The sequence below is a fragment of the Muntiacus reevesi genome, chromosome 2, assembly GCF_963930625.1.
Source record: "Muntiacus reevesi chromosome 2, mMunRee1.1, whole genome shotgun sequence".
NCBI lineage: Eukaryota > Metazoa > Chordata > Mammalia > Artiodactyla > Cervidae > Muntiacus > Muntiacus reevesi.
Genome location: NC_089250.1, coordinates 23,181,634 through 23,203,712, shown reverse-complemented (window position 1 = coordinate 23,203,712; position 22,079 = coordinate 23,181,634). Strand labels below are relative to the sequence as shown.

At 43.6% G+C, this 22,079-nt stretch overlaps 1 protein-coding gene across 1 annotated transcript in view; it reads left to right on the top strand.

Annotated features, from left to right (window-relative positions):
- PIP4K2A (phosphatidylinositol-5-phosphate 4-kinase type 2 alpha) overlaps window positions 1–7,852 on the top strand; it is a 179,371-nt gene extending 171,519 nt beyond the window's left edge. Inside the window, exons 8-10 of the mRNA XM_065921087.1 lie at window positions 1,329–1,569; window positions 2,978–3,081; window positions 5,641–7,852. Coding sequence (XP_065777159.1) covers window positions 1,329–1,569; window positions 2,978–3,081; window positions 5,641–5,721 — 426 coding nt within the window. The 3' untranslated portion in view covers window positions 5,722–7,852. The remainder of the gene's footprint in view (window positions 1–1,328; window positions 1,570–2,977; window positions 3,082–5,640) is intronic.
- Window positions 7,853–22,079: the final 14,227 nt, after the last annotated feature.

The window sequence follows — 22,079 nt, the reverse complement described above, 5'->3', positions numbered from 1 at the left end:
GCCACAGCCCCTGCCCCCGGGGGCGTGCAGTGTTTGGGGAAGATAGAGAAGTTTCTCAAATAATTTAATAAAACGAAAGAAAAAAAGTGAAAGTGTTAGTCACTCAGTGTTGTCCAATTCCGGATCCCAAGGACTGTCGCCCTCCAGACTCCTCTGTTCATGGAATTCAAGCGTGCAGCTAAGCCCGGTGTCCTCAGGGGAAGTGTGCAGGGCACACGTGCCCAGGCAGGAATTGCGACAGGCTTGCGAGAGCAAGGGCCCTGCAGCTGAGACCTGAGTCTCGTGGGCAGTAGAGGGGCACAGTGAGCTGGTCAGAGGCCAGAACAGGATGCAAGGTGGCCTGAGCGGTGATGACACCAAACTCTCAGTCCCATGGACCACGTGAGATTTTGTTTCTACCCTTTGAGAAATGAGACCCCATCGAAAGGCATGACAAGATTGAATGCTTCCCTTGCTAGAGGACCAGAAGGGGAAGTCCCGACAACATGCAGTCCTTGCCACTTCTCAGGGACCTTCCAAGGGCCAGAGGAAGCAGGGAGGGGGAGAAGGGGGCTTGTGCCTTGTCACCCTACAAGCTGAGCAGGACCGGGCCTGGCCAAGCCCCACCCACCCTGCACCCAGTACACACACACACACACGTGCCGACACCTCTGGAGGGCATCCAGGGTGGGCACAGGGGGCGCCTGGATAAAAGGGCATGGGAGGGGGTGATGGAGGAGCCTCCCCAGCTCCCGCTCCTATCAGGACAACCCCGAGCAGGACTGAAGGAGGGTGTTGTTCACCAGAGCAGTGACAGAGGCATTTGCTGGTTGATTGGGACATTGGTGCCTTTGCTTATTCGTGATGGACAGCATAATACTCAGCTTCACTGAGTATGCTGCATTTCAAAGTGCTTTCACAAGCCAGATCTGAGAGGCTCCCCTGGCAGCGACGTGGGAGGTCCCTGGGTTCACCATTAGCCAGTCTTAATTGTTGGGAGAAAACTTTTCTTGCCTGTGTGTCCTCCTTGCCAGTCATGCTCTCTGCACTTTGGTGCAGTCCTCGTCGATGTGATGCACGCATCCCTCTCAGCTTCCAGCCTTGCAGTTTAGGGAAGCGGTCCTGATTCTGAGCCAGCCCCGAGTGGGAGACTGCAGCTCCACCCAAGAAGCTGCCTGGGAGGAGGCTGCCCCGTATGAGAGGCTCCTGGCCCTCTTGCAGGAAATCCTCTTCTCGCCTCTGCCGCTCCAGGACTCCCAGCCTTCTACTTGCACTTCTGTGAACTTGCTCTCTTTAAATCTGGAGCTGTGTTTAAGGCATAAACGATTGTGTCACTTCCTCCTCTCCAGTTTCTTGCCCAGTTGAAGCTCATGGACTACAGCCTGCTGGTGGGAATCCACGACGTGGAGAGAGCCGAGCAGGAGGAGGTGGAGTGTGAGGAGGATGGGGAGGAGGAGGGGGAGAGCGACGGCGCCCATCCTGTGGGGACCCCTCCCGACAGCCCTGGGAACACGCTCAACAGCTCGCCGCCCCTGGCTCCGGGCGAGTTTGATCCAAACATTGATGTCTATGGAATTAAATGCCATGAAAGTAAGTGGAGACACCATCCACTTTTTTTTTTTTTACCATTGGTTTTTTTTTTTTCATTGTTAATCTACTGGTAATCATCAACCCAGTTAAAAGCATGCTGTCCTGTAAGACTCCTTCTCAAGAGTCCTAATCAGTTGATTTCGGGACAGAGTATATTAAAGGTAACTGTAATCTCTGGTTTTGAAATGTAATGTGATGAAATCCCTGAATTGTGGGATGTTGAAGGGAACAGGTGAAACCACACAACAGTGTGCTGTGTACATATAACACCCATTTGCATATGCTTGTGTAAATGTCCGTACCATATATAAGAAATATTTTTAAATACTTTTTTATTAGCCATCTCTCTTTTATGTGGATCTCAAGTCACAAGTCTGTCCTGAACTAGCCACACACATGGTCCACGCCAGACCTCCTGTGGACATCGGGTAGGGCAAGTATCCTTCCTCCTCGGGAAAGGAAGCTGAGGCTAGCCCAGGTGTGGGCAGAGCATCTCCGATCTGCTGCTGCGTATCTGTCCTCTGCTCTTCCCCCTTTAAGGGGTCTGTGGCTCTCTTCCCAAAAGTGAGATTGATTTTAATCCTCAAAATCTGGGTGATTGGATATTTATAGGAATATTACATGCTATGTTAGCTACTTATACATGAAAAAATTTGAGATAAACGCAGGCCTCTGGGGTTTTTTTAATAATAAAAATTACTCAGTGGTTCATCGTTTTAAAAAAAAATCTCATGGCATAGCAGCCAGGTTAAGTTTGAGTTCTGCTTTTTATTTTGCTCACCAAAATGGTTTCTTCAACACAGGAAATTAGAGTCAAGTATACTTGAACAATAGTTCATAACTGAAACAGCAGCTTATTTGTGGAAATATGTAGAAGACGGGTATTGTAGATGATGTATGCCTTTATCCAGTTCTGATACTAGAGCCAATGAGCATTAGGAACAGTTACAGGTAACAGTAGAAAGTGTAAGCATAATTACTTCTATTGGGTTGGCCAAATAGTTAGTTCAGATTTTTCCATAGCATCTCATGGAAAAACCGGGAATGAACTTTTTGGCCAAGACAATTCTTGTTTTAAACAGTATTTCTTTAAAAAACATTTTTCTTTATACCAAAGTAATATACAATCACTAAAGAAAATGCAAATTAATAAAAAACATACAGTCTCACCCTTGGACCTCTGCTGGTAATATCCTGGGGTTATATTCTCTTTTTTACTTTTTAAATTGAGAGAGAATTGGGAACAGAAAGTTAAGCTGTTTCCTGGAGATGCACAAGACTTTCTAACAGCCTCCACTGCCTTTGTTTTCAGACCCTGACTCCCTCAGCTCTTCCTCCCGCAGCAGTTCACACTGTCCCAGGTGTTGTCACCATCTGTCCCACAATCGTGTCTCTCATCCCTTTACAGATTCGCCTCGGAAGGAGGTGTACTTTATGGCAATTATTGACATTCTGACTCATTACGATGCGAAAAAGAAAGCTGCCCACGCTGCAAAAACTGTTAAACATGGCGTAAGTATCTCCGCCTGGTTTCCCTCTCTGCTCCCTGCTTCCTGTGGTGCAGGGGCCAGAGCAGGTACACTCTTTTCCTAGGAGCTGCCCGGTCCCTTCCATGGCTCGGGTTCCCTGCAGGGGCTGCACTCCAACGCAGAGTCAGAGCTCCCAAGGCCCCTGGCAAGTCACAGCCCCTTCGCGGCTCTTCTGTTACCCACTGGGGTTATTAACAGACTCATGCATCATGAGAATATTACACAAATTCTTTTTTTGTTTGAGAAATGCTTCAAAGACAAAAGTGCTGAATGACGACAGCTGTTTAATATGAAGTGCTTAGAACTGAAGCATTTAGTCTCTGCTTAAGATGCTTCTAAGATACGCAGTATCTCTTTCCACACAGTGGACTGTATTTTTTTCTATTACAGAAGGTTTTTGAGTGCAAGATCAAAGTTTAGTGATACGAGTCCCTTGCTTTTATTGTTCTTGCCTGGAATTCTCACTGTTTCCGGTATATGGTAACTTGTGGAATCCCGTGACAAGCCTTGATAAGGATAACTAGTGTGCTCCTTATCAGGTGAAGGAGCTGAGCATTTACGGAGTAACTTGCCAGGATCAGGTCACTAGGCAGGGTAGAGAGGACTGCTCCCCGGGCCCAGCCCCACCCCCCAGTAAACCAGCGAGGCCCACTTTGCCGGTTGGACTTCACCAGTTGAGAGTCTCCACTGTGCCTGCACTGTAGGACCTCATTTTGGCTTTCCAGGTGTGCTGAAAAGGCCCAAAGCCCAGCACGTGGGGTGAACTTGTGCTCTGGCTCTGTCACACTTCCCCAGTGCGGAGTCAGCCAAGATCCACCAGAACATCAACATCTATGAAAGGCTCTTTTTCTTTATTTTAAAATCAAACAGGCTGTCATTCCAGCAATGGAACCAGCCCAACACCATATCCCATTGGCCACAGAAATATTTCACAAAATATTGCCAACTAGTTAACGGTGTTCTAGCTTTGTGCGGTGCCCCGACCAGGACCTCATCCTACCCACTGAACGCGCTGGAAATCCTCTGTCAGAGAGGAGGGTCCGCAGCAGTTCTCACACGAGGGTGCGCACCGCAGCCTTCTGAGGACCATTTTAAGTCTCTGCCAGTCAGATGCACCACCCCTTGCCCGGATTCCGAGTCCAGTTCAGGAGGCTGGTGGGGGAGGTTGTCTCTGAAAGGCTCCGGTAGCCCCGATGCTCATCTCTGGTTGAAGAGCCTGGCCGTACTGCAGGGGCGGGACTGGGCTGGTGTCCCTGCCTCACCTCTCCAGTCGTGTGACCTGGAGGAGACGCCCTGGCGCCCCAGTCCCCCCGGTGGCTGACAGGGCCCTAACACCTTGCTGATGAGGTTTTGTGGTCAGTGGGGAGAGGCTCTGTTTGTTCCCACCCTTCCTCAAACCTGTAGGATATTCTAGACCAGGTGAAACTGGAAATGTGCCAGGGCAGACACGGCTCCACCTGCTCCCCTGTATGTCACCAGCTCAGCTGCATGATACGGCACCCAGCCTAAAATCAGGTGCAATCTGCAAGAGCAAGACATTCCTCTGCAAAGGAACGTTGTGTCCACCTGCTGCCGGGAACCGTTCTCTGCCTTCAAAACCGGGGCTCCTCTGTGGAGATCCCAGCGGCCCAGGCCAGGCATGGAAATTACAGCTTCCCCGTGAGCTGCGGGTATCAAAATAGCACCCAGTGACTTGGTAAAAACTCTGGTCCTGCCCTTTGCAACTCTGAAAGCTGGCCAGTAACTTCTGGGGGTCTTCTGGTCTGCACTGTGCTCGTCACAGGAAACCCCGCTGAGCCGCTTCCAGGGGCCGGCTTCCCAGCTCCAGGCAGGCCTCTGTGAAGAGGGACAGTGGCACCCCGTGCCTGCACTGCGAGGACCAGCGCTGGCCCCTCAGGGGAAGTGCAGTCACAGCTGACACCGCCCCTGCCACTGCCGCTCCTTACTCCTGAGCACCCGGCGGCTTACTTTGGTCCTGAAAAATGAACATGGTCCTTGTGTCCTCGTCACCGGAGTTTCCCTTTGGCCAAATGCTGCCGTTTGTGTCATTCTCAAGGTGTCTCCCGTCTGCTCTTCTGAGAAACAGAAGTGTCCCCGTGGCTTCTGAATGGAGGCCACACAGATGCCACATTTGACGGGAACATCTCAAACGTGGTTGGATTTTTTTTTTTTTTTTTTTTGGTGGCAGCAGTCACAGTGTATATGACACCAACCTCTGTTTTTCCTGAGACTCTGCCTCATTTTCACACCCAGATTCTTTTTTTTTTTTCCATTTATTTTTATTAGTTGGAGGCTAACTACTTTACAATATTGTAGTGGTTTTTGCCATACATTGACATGAATCAGTCATGGATTTACATCACACCCAGATTCTTAAAGAGTTTTGGTTATTCAGACCCATATCCAAGCTATTCTGAGTTACGAGAGAGGCTGCACAGGTTTGAAAATGGCTGGCTTCATATTCAGCGGCAGTGGAAGCTGCTGTAGGTGTGATCAAGTAATTCTAACAGTATCACTCTTCCTCTTCTCCCACACTGCCCAGGCTGGTGCGGAGATCTCCACCGTGAACCCAGAACAGTATTCCAAGCGCTTTTTGGACTTTATTGGTCACATCTTGACGTAACGTCCTGCACAACTGTAGACGGATGTGAGCATGGGAAGGATAGAGGTGGCTTCAGCGCAGGAAAAATGAACACCAAACTCAGTGAAGCACACCTCCTCGTTTACATCTTCAGGCCAAGATGACTGACTTGGGGGCTACTCGCTTTAATAGCTACCTGATATTTCCCAGCATCATTCTAGCTATTTCTGACGTGTGTGTGTCTGTGCGTGTGTGCATCTTAAAAATTGATTGATTAATGGAAACTGACCAGCTTTGGTTAGTGTGTGTTTGGGGCAACAAACCTCTGATTCCAGCTGTGGACAAATGAATGAATGAATGAATGGGTGAGTGAGCGAGCACAAGAGGGTGGGAGGGGGAGAAGGCAATGCATGTCAGACCAACCAGGTTGGCACCACACGATAAACTGTGGATCAGTTTATTTTCTGGAGTTGAAAGATGTGAGACAGTATTCGTAATAATAATGAAGATAATAATAATGATGATAATAATAATGATGGTGATTAAGAGGAAAAAAAAACTTACTGCAGATGTTACACTTCTACCACGCACGCTGACACTCCTTAATAGTTGTACCCGGGCGCTGGATGAAGGAGGCTGGCATCTCCCGTGCCTCCTGGTTTGGGTGTCGGGACTCCCCGTGTCTGGGGACAAACGCCCCTCCTCCAGCAGGAAGCTGATGCCCCTAGTGACTCTCTCTGTACATTTTCACCTCAGTAAATATGTCCAGGAAAACTGCTTACTTCTCTTTTCTTGCCTGGAGCTTCTTCACTGATAACACTCTTTCGTTGCAATACAGGAATTAATGCTACAAAATAAAAATAAAAGCTTATCTGAAAAGTGCATAGTTTTGGGCAATGGTATCTACATCTCCCATGGTGGGAAGGTGAGCAAAGCATTTAGAACTCTCAATCCTCCTGTTGGACAGTGGTATTTTGTTATAAATTTGCCCTTTAACTGAAATCCTCAATATTACTGTTTACATTATTAGGAAAACAGGGATATTTTTGAATCTAAAAATTTAATGTACAGCACGTGATTTTTGAAGTTTACATGTAAAGTCATTTTACAGTATAGGTGAAATAATGTTTGTCATATTTTGAAATGTATCCTGCAGTCATGTTTTGGGGTAAATGTTTTATTCAAAGTACCAGGTAGGCAGTCTTTTACAGTAAAAGGAAAAGGGTTGTTTTCCTCCAGATGTACATTTATCAGTCTAATGATTTTTTTATTTTTAAAGAAAATGTTTAACCCAGATCTGGTTATGTAAGTTCATTGCCCTAAACTGTGCTGACTGTGTCTAATCAAGTTATAGATTTCCAACATCGATCATATATTTACCAACTTCGTGGCATTTTCTGAAAGGCGTCAAGCTAAAATATTAGACTTGCTTAGGAATACGTTATCAACTTATACACTGTGCTAAAGCTGTGCCTTTGAAATTCTTTGTTTAAAATGTGAGATGATTTTTGTAGGCAGGTTCAGGAAAGAAAAAAAAAAATCCACCCTTTAATAATTACTTGCAACTCAACAAATAGTCCCGCCATACTGCCTCTTCCAATAACTTTACTTCAGGGCTTATCAAGTCTGCAACTGTGCCCAAGGTATATAGGTTTACTTCAGAAAATATGGGGTGACAGCAGCCAGAATCTGGGGAGCAAGGCCATTCTACCACATCTACTGACTTCACTCAGAATTTTTATCCTCAGCAGACGACATTGACAGCACTGTGATCTGATTGTCCAAATCTGTATTTCATGTGTCTAAATTAATTGAAATGGTGATTTAATATGCCCCCACCCCCACCCTGCCATTCATTCTGGCATCGAGTCCTTTTCAGTACTCTGAAGTTAGGCTGTAGTTTCTTTAATCCAGGATTACAAATGTGAGACCCTGAAGTAAAGAGAAGGTACCCACACATTATTTGAGTAACTGTTTCCTTTGTGACCCATCTGTGTATGCTTTTAGAAGTTTACAAAATGCTTTATTTTTGTCTGTAACAGTCTCTGTCATCCACCCTGTTGATCAAATCTTCGGACAGAGTGAGGAAGTTCGCCTTGTATCTTCTAGTGCTAACAGTACACTCCAGTTATGAGCCGGGCTTTACAAAATAAAGCACTTTGATGACTCACAAGGTGGAGTCTTTGTGCTTCTCTCTCAATTGTGTGTCTCTTTATTGCAAACAAAATTTAAATACTCAGTATTAAGAGTGTCTGTAGCTGATCCTGAAGAAGTAAAACTAAAATTGAATCTTTTCACAAACAGGAGCTTTGCCTTCAACCTGTGAACTATTTCACTAGTAAATAACAGAAACATGATATGATACACGTGACAAAATTGACTTACTGAAAGATGGACAGAGAAAGAAACCTCTTCAGTGAATACCCTTTAAAGTTACACAGTTTTATTTTTTAAATCTACCAACCATAGTTCTGTGGGTCATTCAGCATTTTTTGAAACTTTACTGGAATGCCATTGGTGGCTTCTAAAAAGCTAGAAGGCTTTTTAGAGCGTTCCCTTGTCATTGTGCCAGGTGAGCAAACACAGTTAAGCTAGAGTAGCACTTGTTTTGAACATGTGTAATTGTTCTAATGGGAGAGATGTCAGGGGATCATTTGAGCATCATGCACTTTTCACATCTGCTGTGTGCACACCGGTTCTCATGGAACATCAGCTGAAAATGGAAGACTGCACCCCAATTAACTGCACTGGTGGGAACATGCCAGGCACACCCTCACACGATGAGGGTGAGCTCAACACACTGGGGGGCACACTGGCCAGGACCTGCTGACCTCACATCACTCTCCTTCCCTTACATTCAACAACCCAGGAGCCACAACCCTTCTAATGCCCACTACCCAGGACCACAGGCATCCTCCATGTATTTTTCAAGATAATGTGTCACATTTATTGTAGTATTTATGTATTTCCTGACCATTTAGTATGTAAAACTGTGCTACTGTTTGTATTGATAGGCTCCTTTTTCACCAGTGTATCAGTAATAATGACACTTTTGGGTGTTGTGCCCCCAATCTCATTATTCCCATGAGCTCTGTGGTTTTTACTGTGTAATTTTGCATAGAGCAGGGATTTTTAGGAACATATATGCTACATTACAGGAGAGCTGACTGTGGTCAGCAGGGAGCTTAAATTCCATTTTCTTTGTGGAACAGAGACATTCATTTTCATTTTGGTTATTTAATTTCATGGGCAGAATTCACATTAGTCCCAGAAAATTGGTTATTGCTAATTCACAGAAAGACCAGAGTTGGTCTGAAGCATTAATCCTTCATGCAGCACTTTTGGAAATGGTGGTTAAGGTTAAATGCAAGAGATTAGGAACTGTATGTAATAATAAAGAAGTGGTAAGGCATATAATATATAAATGTAAAAAATGAAGTAGGGGAGTGGGAAGAAAGCAAGGCTGAGACGTTTAAGTCCTAGAGTTCTTAGCATCTGTGGACTTGAGGCCCCAGGACCACTGCACACGGCCTCTCCAGAAATTCTGTCATCAGCACAAAAATGGTTATAGTGTGTGTCGTGCATATGTGCAGCCTTCTTCCAGCTCTCAAACTCACGCCCCATCTCTTCTTCTCCCCCTATCTTAAACAGCACTCTATTCAGCTCCAGTCATGTGACTGCTATGTTAAAAACAGAAAAGTTACCCTCTGAAAGGCAGAAGCCTGCTGCGCCTTTTGGAGTCCCGCACACAAGCGTTACCCGACTCCCCTGCTCACCCCGGCCCAGCCTGCAGCCCCTCCTCACACACAACTGGCATGGCCCTGTAACCAGCCTGGCACAGTGAAGTGGCCCAGAACGCCGGCAGAGTGTCTGGAAAAGTCGAGTTGACAAGTTCTCCTGAGTGATTATTGAAAGTTCCTTCATAAACGGAAACCCCATCATCTAAACCAAATGTCCTTCAGAAGTTCAGTCCTGTTTTTGCGATTCTATGAAAAATCCTGCCAAATGGCTGTTAACATGCCATAGTCAGTGATTTTCTCACTCTTAAACACTTGTATTTAGTTTAATTTCATAAGAGAGGGACAAAGGTTAGAATTTCTCCAAAGCCACTGTGAGATGTCTGTGTTTTATGGAATCCTGCCCGTGCTGCTGGGGGAGGGGTCCCAGAAGAGGAAACCTTGGCCCAGAGAAGCAAAGGGGCTTGTCCAAGGTCACAAGAGGGTTCATGGCAAAGCCAGGGCTCAGGCCTGGCTCTGTGGCAACTCAAGGCTGAAAGCTGAAAGCATGAGTGAGGGACCTGGTACCCCTGGGGCTCGACTTCAGTCACTCCTCTGTAATTCTTGACCCATCCCTTCTGCTGCTTCTGGAGAGGCCTGCTGGGTATGCACCCTCCAGAACATTAGAGCAAATGGTCCACGTATTTCATTTTATGAAAGTCAACCTATATGATTCCATTTTCCTATCATTTTCTCTACAGCATTTTATATTGTCACTTGACTTTTTAAATCAAAGGATCTCACTAGAGAATATAAAAATATCCCTAGACCTACTGAATGGCATTCTCTGGAGGTGGAAAATCTATAACTTAAATGCTTCCCAGGTGCTTCTGATGAATGGTCCCCATTTGGAAAACACTCCTAAGCAATTAACCCCTCCCACTAAACTAAGCACCAAATTTTAAATATTTTTTTGTAACATGCTTCCCTCTCCCTCCTTCCTACCTCTCCTCTTCCCCCTTTTTCTGTTTTGTAATATAAGAACAAGGCAGCTTCTTACTGCTGATCAGAGCAGCAGTCTGCCAACCACAGCCTAAGGGTCAAATCCAGGCCACCACATGAGTTTTGTAAATAAAATTTTATTGAAACACAGCCATGCCCATTCATTCACATATTTTCTATGGCTGCGTTCAAATCACAGTGGCAGTTGTAGAGTTGTGACTAAGACTGATGACCCACAAGGCCTAAAATTTTTACTACGTAGCCCTTTTCAGAGAAAGTTCACCGATCCCTGAAAGAGAGCCTTATTTCAGTATCACAAAATAGTTTCTGCAATGGACTTGAGCTACAATTGCTGTTTTACCTGCAGAGATCTTTCACCTCTCATCATGAGACACTGAGATTTCTTTCATTCTTTTACTAAAAGCTGTTGTGATCACTGTCCTTGGTTTTTACAGAAGGCACACAAATTGAAGAAAGTAGGGAAAACCACTAGACCATTCAGGTATGACCTAAATCAAATCCCTTATGATTATACAGTGGAAGTGAGAAATAGATTTAAGGGACTAGATCTGATAGACAGAGTCCCTGATGAACTATGGACGGAGGTTCATGACATTGTACAGGAGATAGGGATCAAGACCATCCCCAAGAAAAAGAAATGCAAAAAGGCAAGGCAAAATGGCTGTCTGAGGAGGCCTTACAAATAGCTGTGAAAAGAAGAGAAGCAAAAAGCAAAGGAGAAAAGGCAAGATATACCCATTTGAATGCAGAGTTCCAAAGAATAGCAAGGAGAGATAAGAACACCTTCCTCAGCGATCAGTGCAAAAAAATAGAGGAAAACAATAGAATGGGAAAGACTAGAGATTTCTTCAAGAAAATTAGAGATACCAAGGGAACATTTCATGCAAAGATGGGCTCAATAAAGGACAGAAATGGTATGGACCTAACAGAAGCAGAAGATATTAAGAAGAGGCAGCAAAAATACACAGAAGAACTGTACAAAAAAGATCTTCATGACCCAGATAATCACAATGGTGTGATCACTCACCTAGAGCCAGACATCCTGGAATTCAAAGTCAAGTGGGCCTTAGGAAGCATCACTATAAACAAAGCTAGTGGAGGTGATGGAATTCCAGTTGAGCTATTTCAAATCCTGAAAGATGATGCTGTGAAAGTGCTGCACTCAATATGCCAGCAAATTTGGAAAACTCAGCAGTGGCCACAGGACTGGAAAAGGTCAGTTTTCATTCCAATCCCAAAGAAATCCCAAAGGCAATGCCAAAGAATGCTCGAACTACCACACAATTACACTCATCTCACACGCTAGTAAAGTAATGCTCAAAATTCTCCAAGCCAGGCTTGAGCAATACATGAACCGTGAACTTCCAGATGTTCAAGTTGGTTTTAGAAAAGGCAGAGGAACCAGAGATCAAATTGCCAATATCCAATGGATCATCGAAAAAACAACAGAGTTCCAGAAAAACATCTATTTCTGGTTTACTGACTATGCCAAAGCCTCTGACTGTGTGGATGACAATAAACTGTGGAAAATTCTGAAAGAGATGGGAATACCAGACCACCTGACCTGCCTCTTGAGAAATCTGTATGCAGGTCAGGAAGCAACAGTTACAACTGAACACAGAAAAACAGACTGGTTCCAAATAGGAAAAGGAGTACGTCAAAGCTGTATATTGTCCCCCTGCTTATTTAACTTATAAGCAGAGTACATCATGAGAAACTCTGGGCTGGATGAAGCACAAACTATAATCAAGATTGCTAGGAGAAATATCAATAACCTCAGATATGCAGATGACACCATCCTTATGGCAGAAAGTGAAGAAGGACTAAAGAGCCTCTTGATGAAAGTAAAAGAGGAGAGTGAAAAAGCTGGCTTAAAGCTCAGCATAGAGAAAACTAAGATCATGGCATCTGGTCCCATCACTTCATGGCAAATAAATGGGGAAACGGTGGCTGACTTTTTTGGGGGGGCTCCAAAATCACTGCAGATGGTGACTGCAGTCATGAAATTAAAAGACGCTTACTCCTTGGAAGGAAAGTTATGACCAACCTAGACAGCATATTAAAAAGCAGAGACATTACTTTGCCAACAAAGGCCCGTCTAGTCAAGGCTATGGTTTTTCCAGTAGTCATGTATGAATGTGAAAGTTGGACTATAAAGAAAGCTGAGCACTGAAGAATTGATGCTTTTGAACTGTGGTGTTGGAGAAGACTCTTGAGAGTCCCTTGGACTGCAAGGAGATCCAACCAGTCCATCCTAAAGGAGATCAGTCTTGAGTGTTCATTGGAAGGACTGATGTTGAAGCTGAAACTCTGATACTTTGGCCACCTGATGTGAAGTGCTTACTCATTGGAAAAGACCCTGATGCTCGGAAAGATTGAAGGCGGGAGGAGAAGGGGACGACAGAGGATGAGATGGTTGGATGGCATTACCGACTCAATGGACATGAGTCTGGGTAAACTCTGGGAGTTGGTGATGGACAGGGAGGCCTGGTGTGCTGCAGTCCATGGGGTCCCAAAGAATCGGACACGACTGAGCGACTCAACTGAACTGAACTAACTGACACTGCCTTTTGATTTTTAGTAAATTGCTGTGATTACTTAAATTAACATCATAGTTGCCGGTGGAGCTGTCTGAGAGACCCATTTATAAAAAGGTCATAACTTTAAGTCATTCGATCAGTTTGTTAAAGTCTTGTGAAAAAAGAGGCCTAAGTTCTTCAACATATGTGATATTTCCTTAAGAAACAACTTTAACATCTTTATATATACTTAAAAATATTTTTTGGTCTCACACAGATAAAGGTTCTGTGGCGACAAATATGTGCTATTTTTACTGATTTTACTAAAGCTGATAGTACTAAATTATAAGAATTTGGTTGGACTCTGTTTACCTAGTTGTTTTTTCCCTTAAGCTTCTTGGTGGCTTGGGGTGTCCTGTGGATTCAGTGCCTTAAATGACCTCAGATAGTTCCCCCCAAAATTGCAGAAAGGAGCGTCTTCTTGCTTTGGTTGTACTTATATAATCCCAAAGCAGGATTTGGCCGGACAAAATAAGGGAGATTTCCATTTAAATTCTGATAAATGAACCCATGGGCTTCCCTGATAGCTCAACAGTAAAGAACCCACCTGCCAATGCAGGATATGCAGATTCAATAACTGGGTTGGGAAGATTCCCTGGAGAAGGAAATGAAAACCCACTCTAGCCTTCTTGCCTGGGAAATCCCATGGACAGAGGGTCCTGGCAGATTCCATTCCATGGGGTTGCGAAGTTCGGACACAACACATTTAACTTATACGCAGAGCACACCTTGTGAAATGCCGGGCAGGATGAATCACAAGCAAGATTGCTGAGAGAAATATCAACAACTCTAGATATGCAGATGACATCACTCTGATGGCAGAAAAAGAAGAGGAACTAAAGAGCTTCTTGATGAGGGTGAAAGAGGAGATTGAAAGAGCTGGCTTGAAACTCAGCATTCAAAAAACTAAGGTAATGGCATCCGGTTCCATCACTTCATGGCAAATAGATGGGGAAACAATGGAAAAGTGAGAGACTTTATTTCTTTTGGCTCCAAAATCACTGCAGGTGGTGACTACAGCCATGAAATTAAAAGACACTTTCTCCTTGGAAGCAAAGCTACGACAAACCTAGACAACATTTTAAAAAGCAGAGATATCACTTTGCTGACAAAAATCTGCCTAGCCAAAGCTATGGTTTTTCTAGTTGTCATATGCAGATGTGAGAGTTGGACGATAGAGAAGGGTGAATGCTGAAAAATTGATGCTTCGAAATGTGGTGCTGTAGAAGATTCTTGAGAGTTCCTTGGTCAGCAAGGAGATAAAACCAGTCAATCCTAAAGGAAATCAACCCTGAATATTCATTGGCAGGACTGTTGCTGAAGCTCCAATACTATGGCCATGTGATGTGACGAGCTGACTCATTGGAAAAGACCCTGTTGCTGGGAAAGATTGAAGGCAAAAGGAGAAGTGGACAGCAGAGGATCAGATGGTTAGATAGCATGACCAATTCAATCGACAGGAATTTGAGCAAACTCTGGGAGATAGTGGAGAACAGAGGTACCTGGCATGCTGCAGTCTACAGGGTCGCAAAGAGTCAGACATGACTTAGTGACTGAACAACAACAACTCATTCTTCTCCCACCATATCCCCACCCTTGATTTTGGAGTTGATTTCCTGAAAATGAGCAGGTCTTTCTAAGTCTCTGAAATAAATGAATAATCAAGAGTGCAAAGAGTGCATAGAATATGTTTCTGCAGTGAATGCAGATGCAGTGCTGGGCATGGAAACCAAAACATCCTCACACTGTCAAACACAAAGTCCCCAAAAACAAACACTGAGTGTTTAACACTGAAACAATTTTTTTATTTAATATTTTCCTACACTGACTTTACTTAGTTTTTAACTAAACAAAATGCCATAAACTGTGCACTGCCTCTTTCGACCCAAAACAAGAAGCAGCAAACAATGCTAAAAATACACAAGTGAATTGTCAAAACTGATCACAGCTCTAGAGACCGACCTCAGCGGCATCTGCGATTCACTGACGGGCCTCACATCCACTGTTTCCATGTGGGTGGAGGATATATATGCCATCAATGTGTAGACGCTATCAGTTTTTTCCAGTCTTCTTGACTATTCTAAATAATGTTATGTAAAATGGTGTTTACATCATCGGTGTGATGAAACTTACTAATTTTGATGAAGTCTTTCTATAACTCAGGTGTTCACATTATGCTTTACAGTTCATAAAGCATTTTCCTTCACTTTCTCTCATTTAAAGCTCATACCCATGGTTTTGCTATTATTGCTATTCTCCTTTCAGAACAGCTGAGAACACTGAGGCTCAGACAGGTTGGTAAGCTCTGAGGTACTGAATCACAGAGCCAGGTGGTCTTTGCGTTCTCTGCACTGCATCCCATCACCGCTACTTTCAAGTTTCCCAAACTATTAGAAGTCCTCTTCAATTTCCTTCCAGTCAGTGCATGTGGATTCAAACTGCTTCCTACACCTTTATACTTCATCTGATTTGGGCAGTCATGGTTGGCTTGCCTTGTTTATATTAACAGTTCTTGAAACCTGTGGCCTTCTGAGACTCACTCCCATGGCTTCCCCAGAGATATGATAAAAACAATCAAACACTAATCCAGGTGTTGCTGTGAAGGTAATTTGTAGATGGGATTTAAGTCTATAATCAATTTACTTCAAGAAAGATTATTATAGACAACCCAGGTGGGCCTGATTCAATTAAGCTGAAAGGCCTTAAGGGCAGAACTTAAGTTTCCCAGAAGAAGAAATTGTATCTGTAGACAGCAGCTTCAGCTCATGCCTAAGAGCTCTAGCCCATCCTGCCTGAGACTCTGCCCTGTGAGTTGTGGTCTTAGCTAAACAGTTCCCACAATCACATAAACCAATGCTTATATTTTTTCTAATGGAAGATCAGATCTGATACAAATCTTCCACAGCTTTTTCAATAACAAAGGGAAGAAGCAATTCTGGAATGGTGGGATGAAAACCTCTGAAAATCTACTCCTCCATGAAAACATCAGGACTAGCAGAAACAGTCATACTCTACTTTTTCTGGACATTAGCCAAAAAGCATGCAGCAATCTGAAGAGTCTTTATTCAAGAAAATAATTGAATTTTGGAAAGAACAGTGAACTTTTTGAGTTTCATCTTGGTTTATATAAAGATTAAACGAGGTCCTTTGAGCTGAATTGAGAGTGAAGTCAGCAAGATGGTGGCATAGGAAGCCCCAGAACTTCCTCTCCAACAAACACACCAATTCATCACCAGTTCACAGACAAAGTTGCTTTATGAAAAAATTCAGAAACTAACTGAAAAGCTCCCGCACCTGGGAGAACCCAAAACTAGATGCAACAGAAGTCAGCAGGGAGATTCACGGCTCCCTCTCGCTGGAGTCCCTGCACCCGGCACAGCACCGAGAGATCAGGAAGAGACCCCCTCACCCCCTGCTTAATGCAGGGGAAGGAAGGGGTTGGCTTACACATCCAACTCCTCAGCTCTTACAAGCAACCTCCTCAGAGGACTAGCTGAGGAGGTTTTTTTTGGCCATGAGGCTTGCAGGATCTTAGTTCCCCCATCAGGGGCTGAATCAGGCCCACAACAGCGAAAGCCTCAAGTCCTAACCACTGGACCAACAGCAAACTCCTGACTAGCTCTGCTGGCCAGTCCTGGAGTTCTGACAGGTCTGGAACAGTTTAGGTGCCTGGGGAAAAGCAGACATGAGGGTTTGGGCTGGCAGACGCCACAGACCTGCCCCCTGCCTAGCAGAGAATGAGTAGAGGAGAAACCCCAGAGATCAGCACCCTCTAGGGAGGGAAAGAGTTCATCTGTGTGTCCACGGACCCAACTTCTCCAGGACTGCCCAAAGCACTAGCATCAGTCTTGATCTCTGACAGGTGCACACAGCTGCCTGGCAGAGAACAGAGACAATGGCTTGGACTGACAGATGCCGTAGCAACCCCCTCAGTTGGCAAAAACAACAGCAAGTTGTTTCACCCTGAAGAGGGAAAGAGTTGGTAGAGACCCCCCCTCAGCATCTCTAACTGGGCTAACTGATGGGAGTTTTCTCCTGTACAAGACTAGCCCATGAAGACTGAAAGAGGCGCCTGTTTTGTCCAATGTACAGATACCAACACAGAAAGTCAAGGAAAATGAACAATCAGGCAAAAACATTCAAAACAAAGGAACAAGACTTGTATCAAGAATTCACCAAGAACTCTTACAACTCAACTTATTAATAAAAGAGACAAATTTTTAAACAAGGAAAGAATTAGAACAGGCATTTCTTCAGAGAAGATACACAAATGGTCAATAAGCATTTTGAAAGATGCTCAATATCATTAGTTATGAGGGAAATGCAAATCAAAGCCACAATTCACTTTACCCCTGACTAGGATGGATATAGTAAAAAAAAAAAAAAAAAAAAACAAAACAAAACAGCAAGCATTGGTGAAGATGTGGAGGAATTGGAACACTCAAAACACTGCTGGTGGAAACGTAAAATGGAGCAGCCACCTTGGAAAATAGTCGGGCACAGCTTCTCAAATGGTTAAGCATAGGTTACCATGTGACTCAGGAATTGTAGGTAAATACCCAGGAGAAGGGCTGCATTTCTTCTAGAAGCCCCAGGGAAGAATCCATTCCCTGCTTTTCCAGTGTCTAGAGGCTGCCTGCATTGTGGGCTTGTGGCCTCCTCTTTCATCTTCAAAGCCAGCAGGGTAGCATCTTCAAATCAATCTCTCATTCTCCTTCCTCTCTCCTTCTCTTCCCCTCCTTCTCTCTCTCTCTCTCTCTCTCTCTCTCTCTCTTTCTCTCTCTCTCTGACTCTGCTTCTGTCATCAAATCTCCTTTATTAAATTAGTTAGTGGTACCTTCCATACTTTTTTCCCAAAGGACCAGAATTTTGATTAACAGATTTGATGTACTATTTTTGTTTTCACTCTCAACATAATCTCTGCACTTATCTTTTGTCTTTTTGTGCTTTCACTTAGCTTACTTTATTGTTCCTTTTTCCCTAGATTTCCGAATTTGGATCTAATTCATTTATTTTCATTCAAAATGTTTACTTGATATAGGTGTTTAGGGCTATGAATTTTTTTCTGATCACTGCTTGCTTCTTAAAATAGAAATATATGCTCTCGATTTATAGCCTTTTCATTATCATAATGTTTCAGAAATTCTGTAGTGTTTCTCCTACTTCCTCTTTAACCCAAGAGTTGTCTAACAGAATTTTTTTTTCATTTCCAGGTGGAAAAGTTTTTGCTGTTGTTTTTAGTTTCATTTTTAATTTCTAGCTTTCTTGTATTGTGTTCAGAAACTTACTAATATTTAACTTTGATGAAGCCTATCTATGATTTCTTTATGCCCTAAAATATAATATCTTTTCAAGAACATTAATAAGTACTTTAAAAGCAGGTGGTTCACCTAGTCAAAGCTATGGTTTTTCCAGTGGTCATGTATGGATGTGAGAGTTGGACTATAAAGAAAGCTGAGCACCGAAGAATTGATGCTTTTGAACTGTGGTGCTGGAGAAGACTCAAGAATTCCTTGGACTGCAAGGAGATCCAACCAGTCCATCCTAAAGGAGATCAGTCCTGAGTGTTCATTGGAAGGACTTATGTTGAAGCTGAAACTTCAATACTTGGCCACCTGATGCGAAGAGCTGACTCATTTGAAAAGACCCTGATGCTGGGAAAGACTGAAGGCGGAGAAGGGGACGACGGAGAAGGGGACGACAGAAAATGAGACAGTTGGATGGTATCACTGACTCGACACACAGGAGTTTGAGTAAGCTCCAGGAGTTGGTGATGGACAGGGAACCCTGGTGTGCTGCAATCCATGGGGTCACAAAGAGTCAGATACGACTGAGCAACTGAACTGAACTGACATTCTACATTAACAGGGAGTAATGTTTGATATGGGCTTGCCTGGTGGCTCAGTGGTAAAGAATCCGCCTATCAACACAAGAGACGTGGGTTCTATCCCTGGATCCCGAAGATCCCCTGGAAAAGGAAATGGCAACCCGCTCCAGTATTCTTGCCTGGGAAATCCTATGGACAGAGGAGCCTGACGGACTACAGTCCATGGGATCGCGAATGAGTCGAATAGGACTTGGCGACTAAACAACAATAAAGCGTCTGCTATACATCCAAAGGATGCTAAGACTCAGCATGCACAATCCATTCTTTCGGGGGTACTGTCCAAATTGTAGTCCACAATAACTGCAGGTCCCAGTTTTTGTTGCTTTGCTCAAGTTTACAAACACTTTCAGATGACCAATAGCCTCCACCGCCATCCCACACTATCACCCACGTTGGCTCTGCTATTAAATCAGTGGCAAAGTTTTCACTCACCTCTCTCTGATGACTTACAGTTTGAATTTTCCTGTAGTCTTTAACGTCACAATCCTGCCCAGTGTGCATGACCCCTACACAGTTTGTGCCCCAGAGCAGGCTCAGGGTGGCACTGAGCTTCCAGCCCAGCAGCAGGCAGCTTCCCCGTCAGGCGGCCATCCCTCCTAGACTGACCTTTGACCTGGCGTGCCCTTGCGTCAGTGCCCACGCATGCTCACTCTATCCTTTAAAAGGCATCTTTTGACTCCCATTACTTACACAGCAACATACGAGCTTACTCTGCTTTCCTGTCTTCCCTTCCCATCTTGAGTTGCTCTCTACTTTTTCAGACCATACATATGTTTCTGTATTATTCTTATACCCATAGCTTTTATTTTAGCCATGGATTTGCAACTAAATATAGGACATGCGCACCCTCAGTCCATTTACACACGTTTGCTCAATCATCTATAATTAGGTGAATCTCATCCCATTGAGCCTCAGGTGAGTCCCAGGGCTGACAACTTAATTGCAGCTTCATGAGAGGGCTTTAGGCAGAAGTACCCAGATAAACTGCTGCTGGATTCCTAACCCACAGAATCTGTGAAGTCCCACAGAATTGCTATTTTAAGCTGCTAAATTTGGGGGTAATTTGTTATACAACAATAGATACCAAATACTCCAGGACGTCTCAAGGTTGATCATACCAGGTTCATTTTGAGTGTGCCCCTGTTGTTCCCTTTTTAAAAAATGTGGTAAAATAACATTACATAAAATTTTCCATCTTAGTCATTTTTAAGTGTAGAGTTCAGTAGTGTTAAGTAAATTCACATGTACATTCACACTGTTATTCACCCTCCAGACTCTTTTCATCTCACAAAACTGAAACTCTCTACCTATGAAGCAGCAGCTGGGATGTCCCTCCCCTCCGTGGCAACTACCCTTTCACTTTCTATGAATTTGACTACTCTGGATTCTTCATATTAGTGGGATCATAAAGTATTTCTTTTTCTGTTGACTGGCCTATCTCACTTAATATAATGTCCTCACGTTCACCCATGTTTTAGCATATGTCAGGATTTCCTTCCCTTTTAAATAGAGTATTCCACTGTATGAATATACCACATTTTATTCATTCATTCATTCATTGACAGAGTTGGGTTGCTTCCATCTTTTGGCTACTGTAAATAATGCTACGAACGTGGGTGCCAGTAGCTCCTTTTAATAGATTCGGGGTTTGTTGGTTTTTCCCAGGAAGTTTTCTTCCATTTTAATTTTAAATATCAGTTTAGTTCCACTGCTTTGACTTCTGCAAGGTCTCCAAGTATAAAAATACTGGACCAACTTAGCCCTCCATTTCAACCACTTTTTCTGTAATCCATTTCACATCTTTATTTCCCTAGTTTTCTATCTCTTGATTTTTCTCTGTTTTTCTTCAATATCCTTTATTAAAATTTCACTAGAAGCTATTCTTCCTTGGGTTTTTTGTAATTGAACCTTCATTTCTGAGAAGATTTTTTCTTTCCCTATTGCTTTTCTGAGTTCCATATTCCCTTGTCTTATTTCTTACCTTTGTTCTCTTCATTTTTGCATTTCTGGTTCAAGATGTTTCATCAGACCCCCACGCTGTCTGAACATATTTTGAAGTATTACATTATAGTTTTCTTCAGCTTCACAGTTGTTGTTCTGGAGAGAATTTTCACTGTCAGACTACTGTAAGTTCTGTATTTTTACAATAGTTTTGTATGGAAACAAGGTCTGGCCTTGTTTATTTTCTTGTGTTTCTTTAACAGGGTGGGAGGAGTCATTGGCGTGCCTTTTGTTTCTGCAGGATTCTTAATTTCCTCCTCTTGTTTCTTTCTTTTCCTCATTACCACACCTCCAATAAGTACCTTCCTTCCCTTTGTAGTTAAGTCTCCCCCAGAAGCAGTGCTTCTCCAAGAGGCGACTTCCTTTCCTACACTCTTTCAAGCTGCTTTCCTGTAGCCAGTGCTATGAATTCCCGAGTCCTGACTTGCATTCAGTATTTTACATTGGACTTTCCCAGGAAGTTTTATAGACGTAACTTTATAGAGGTAACTTTTCTGTCTTATGTACCCCCTGCTCTCTTTTTTTAAATTGAGTCTCTTAAGCTTCCTTTCCTCCACTGTCCACACCCAAAGGTACGCAGTGGTGAGTGGATGAGGTGATGATGGGAACTAGTGGAATTTAGAGTTTTCTATAGGTCATTTGAGCATGATGATACTCTTGTCTTCTCACACTGCTGGAGAGGTGGGTCATGTGTGGTTTTATCTGCTCTCCTTATTGGATTTATAGATATTTTGGGAGGGGAAATGGAAAGATTCAGAATTAAGCAGCCACCATTGTCCTCCACACCTGAAAATTCTAACTGAGCTTTGGTTTCCCTTGGAGGCTGGACCTGGGTCCTCTGCTCACTGTGTAAAACCAATTCTAGTCAACCTCAGCTACTTTCATGACTCCAGTACAGTTTTATCAACTGTACATCATTAACTCCCACATATAATCTCCTACCCAAAACTTTAGCCAATTGTCTAATCATCCTCTATATCTGAACTTTTCAAAGGCCCTTAATTTACAGATTCTGAAAGTACCAAACTACAGTTATGCTATTATCTTCCCCAAACCCAGGCTTCTTTTGGTGTTTCCTATCTTACTCCCTCCATTTAGGTATATAAGCCAAAGTCTTAGGAGTCATTCCTTACCAACCTCAGGTGCATCACCCCTGCCACATCCAGTAATACCACATCCTCCTCATTCTCCCTC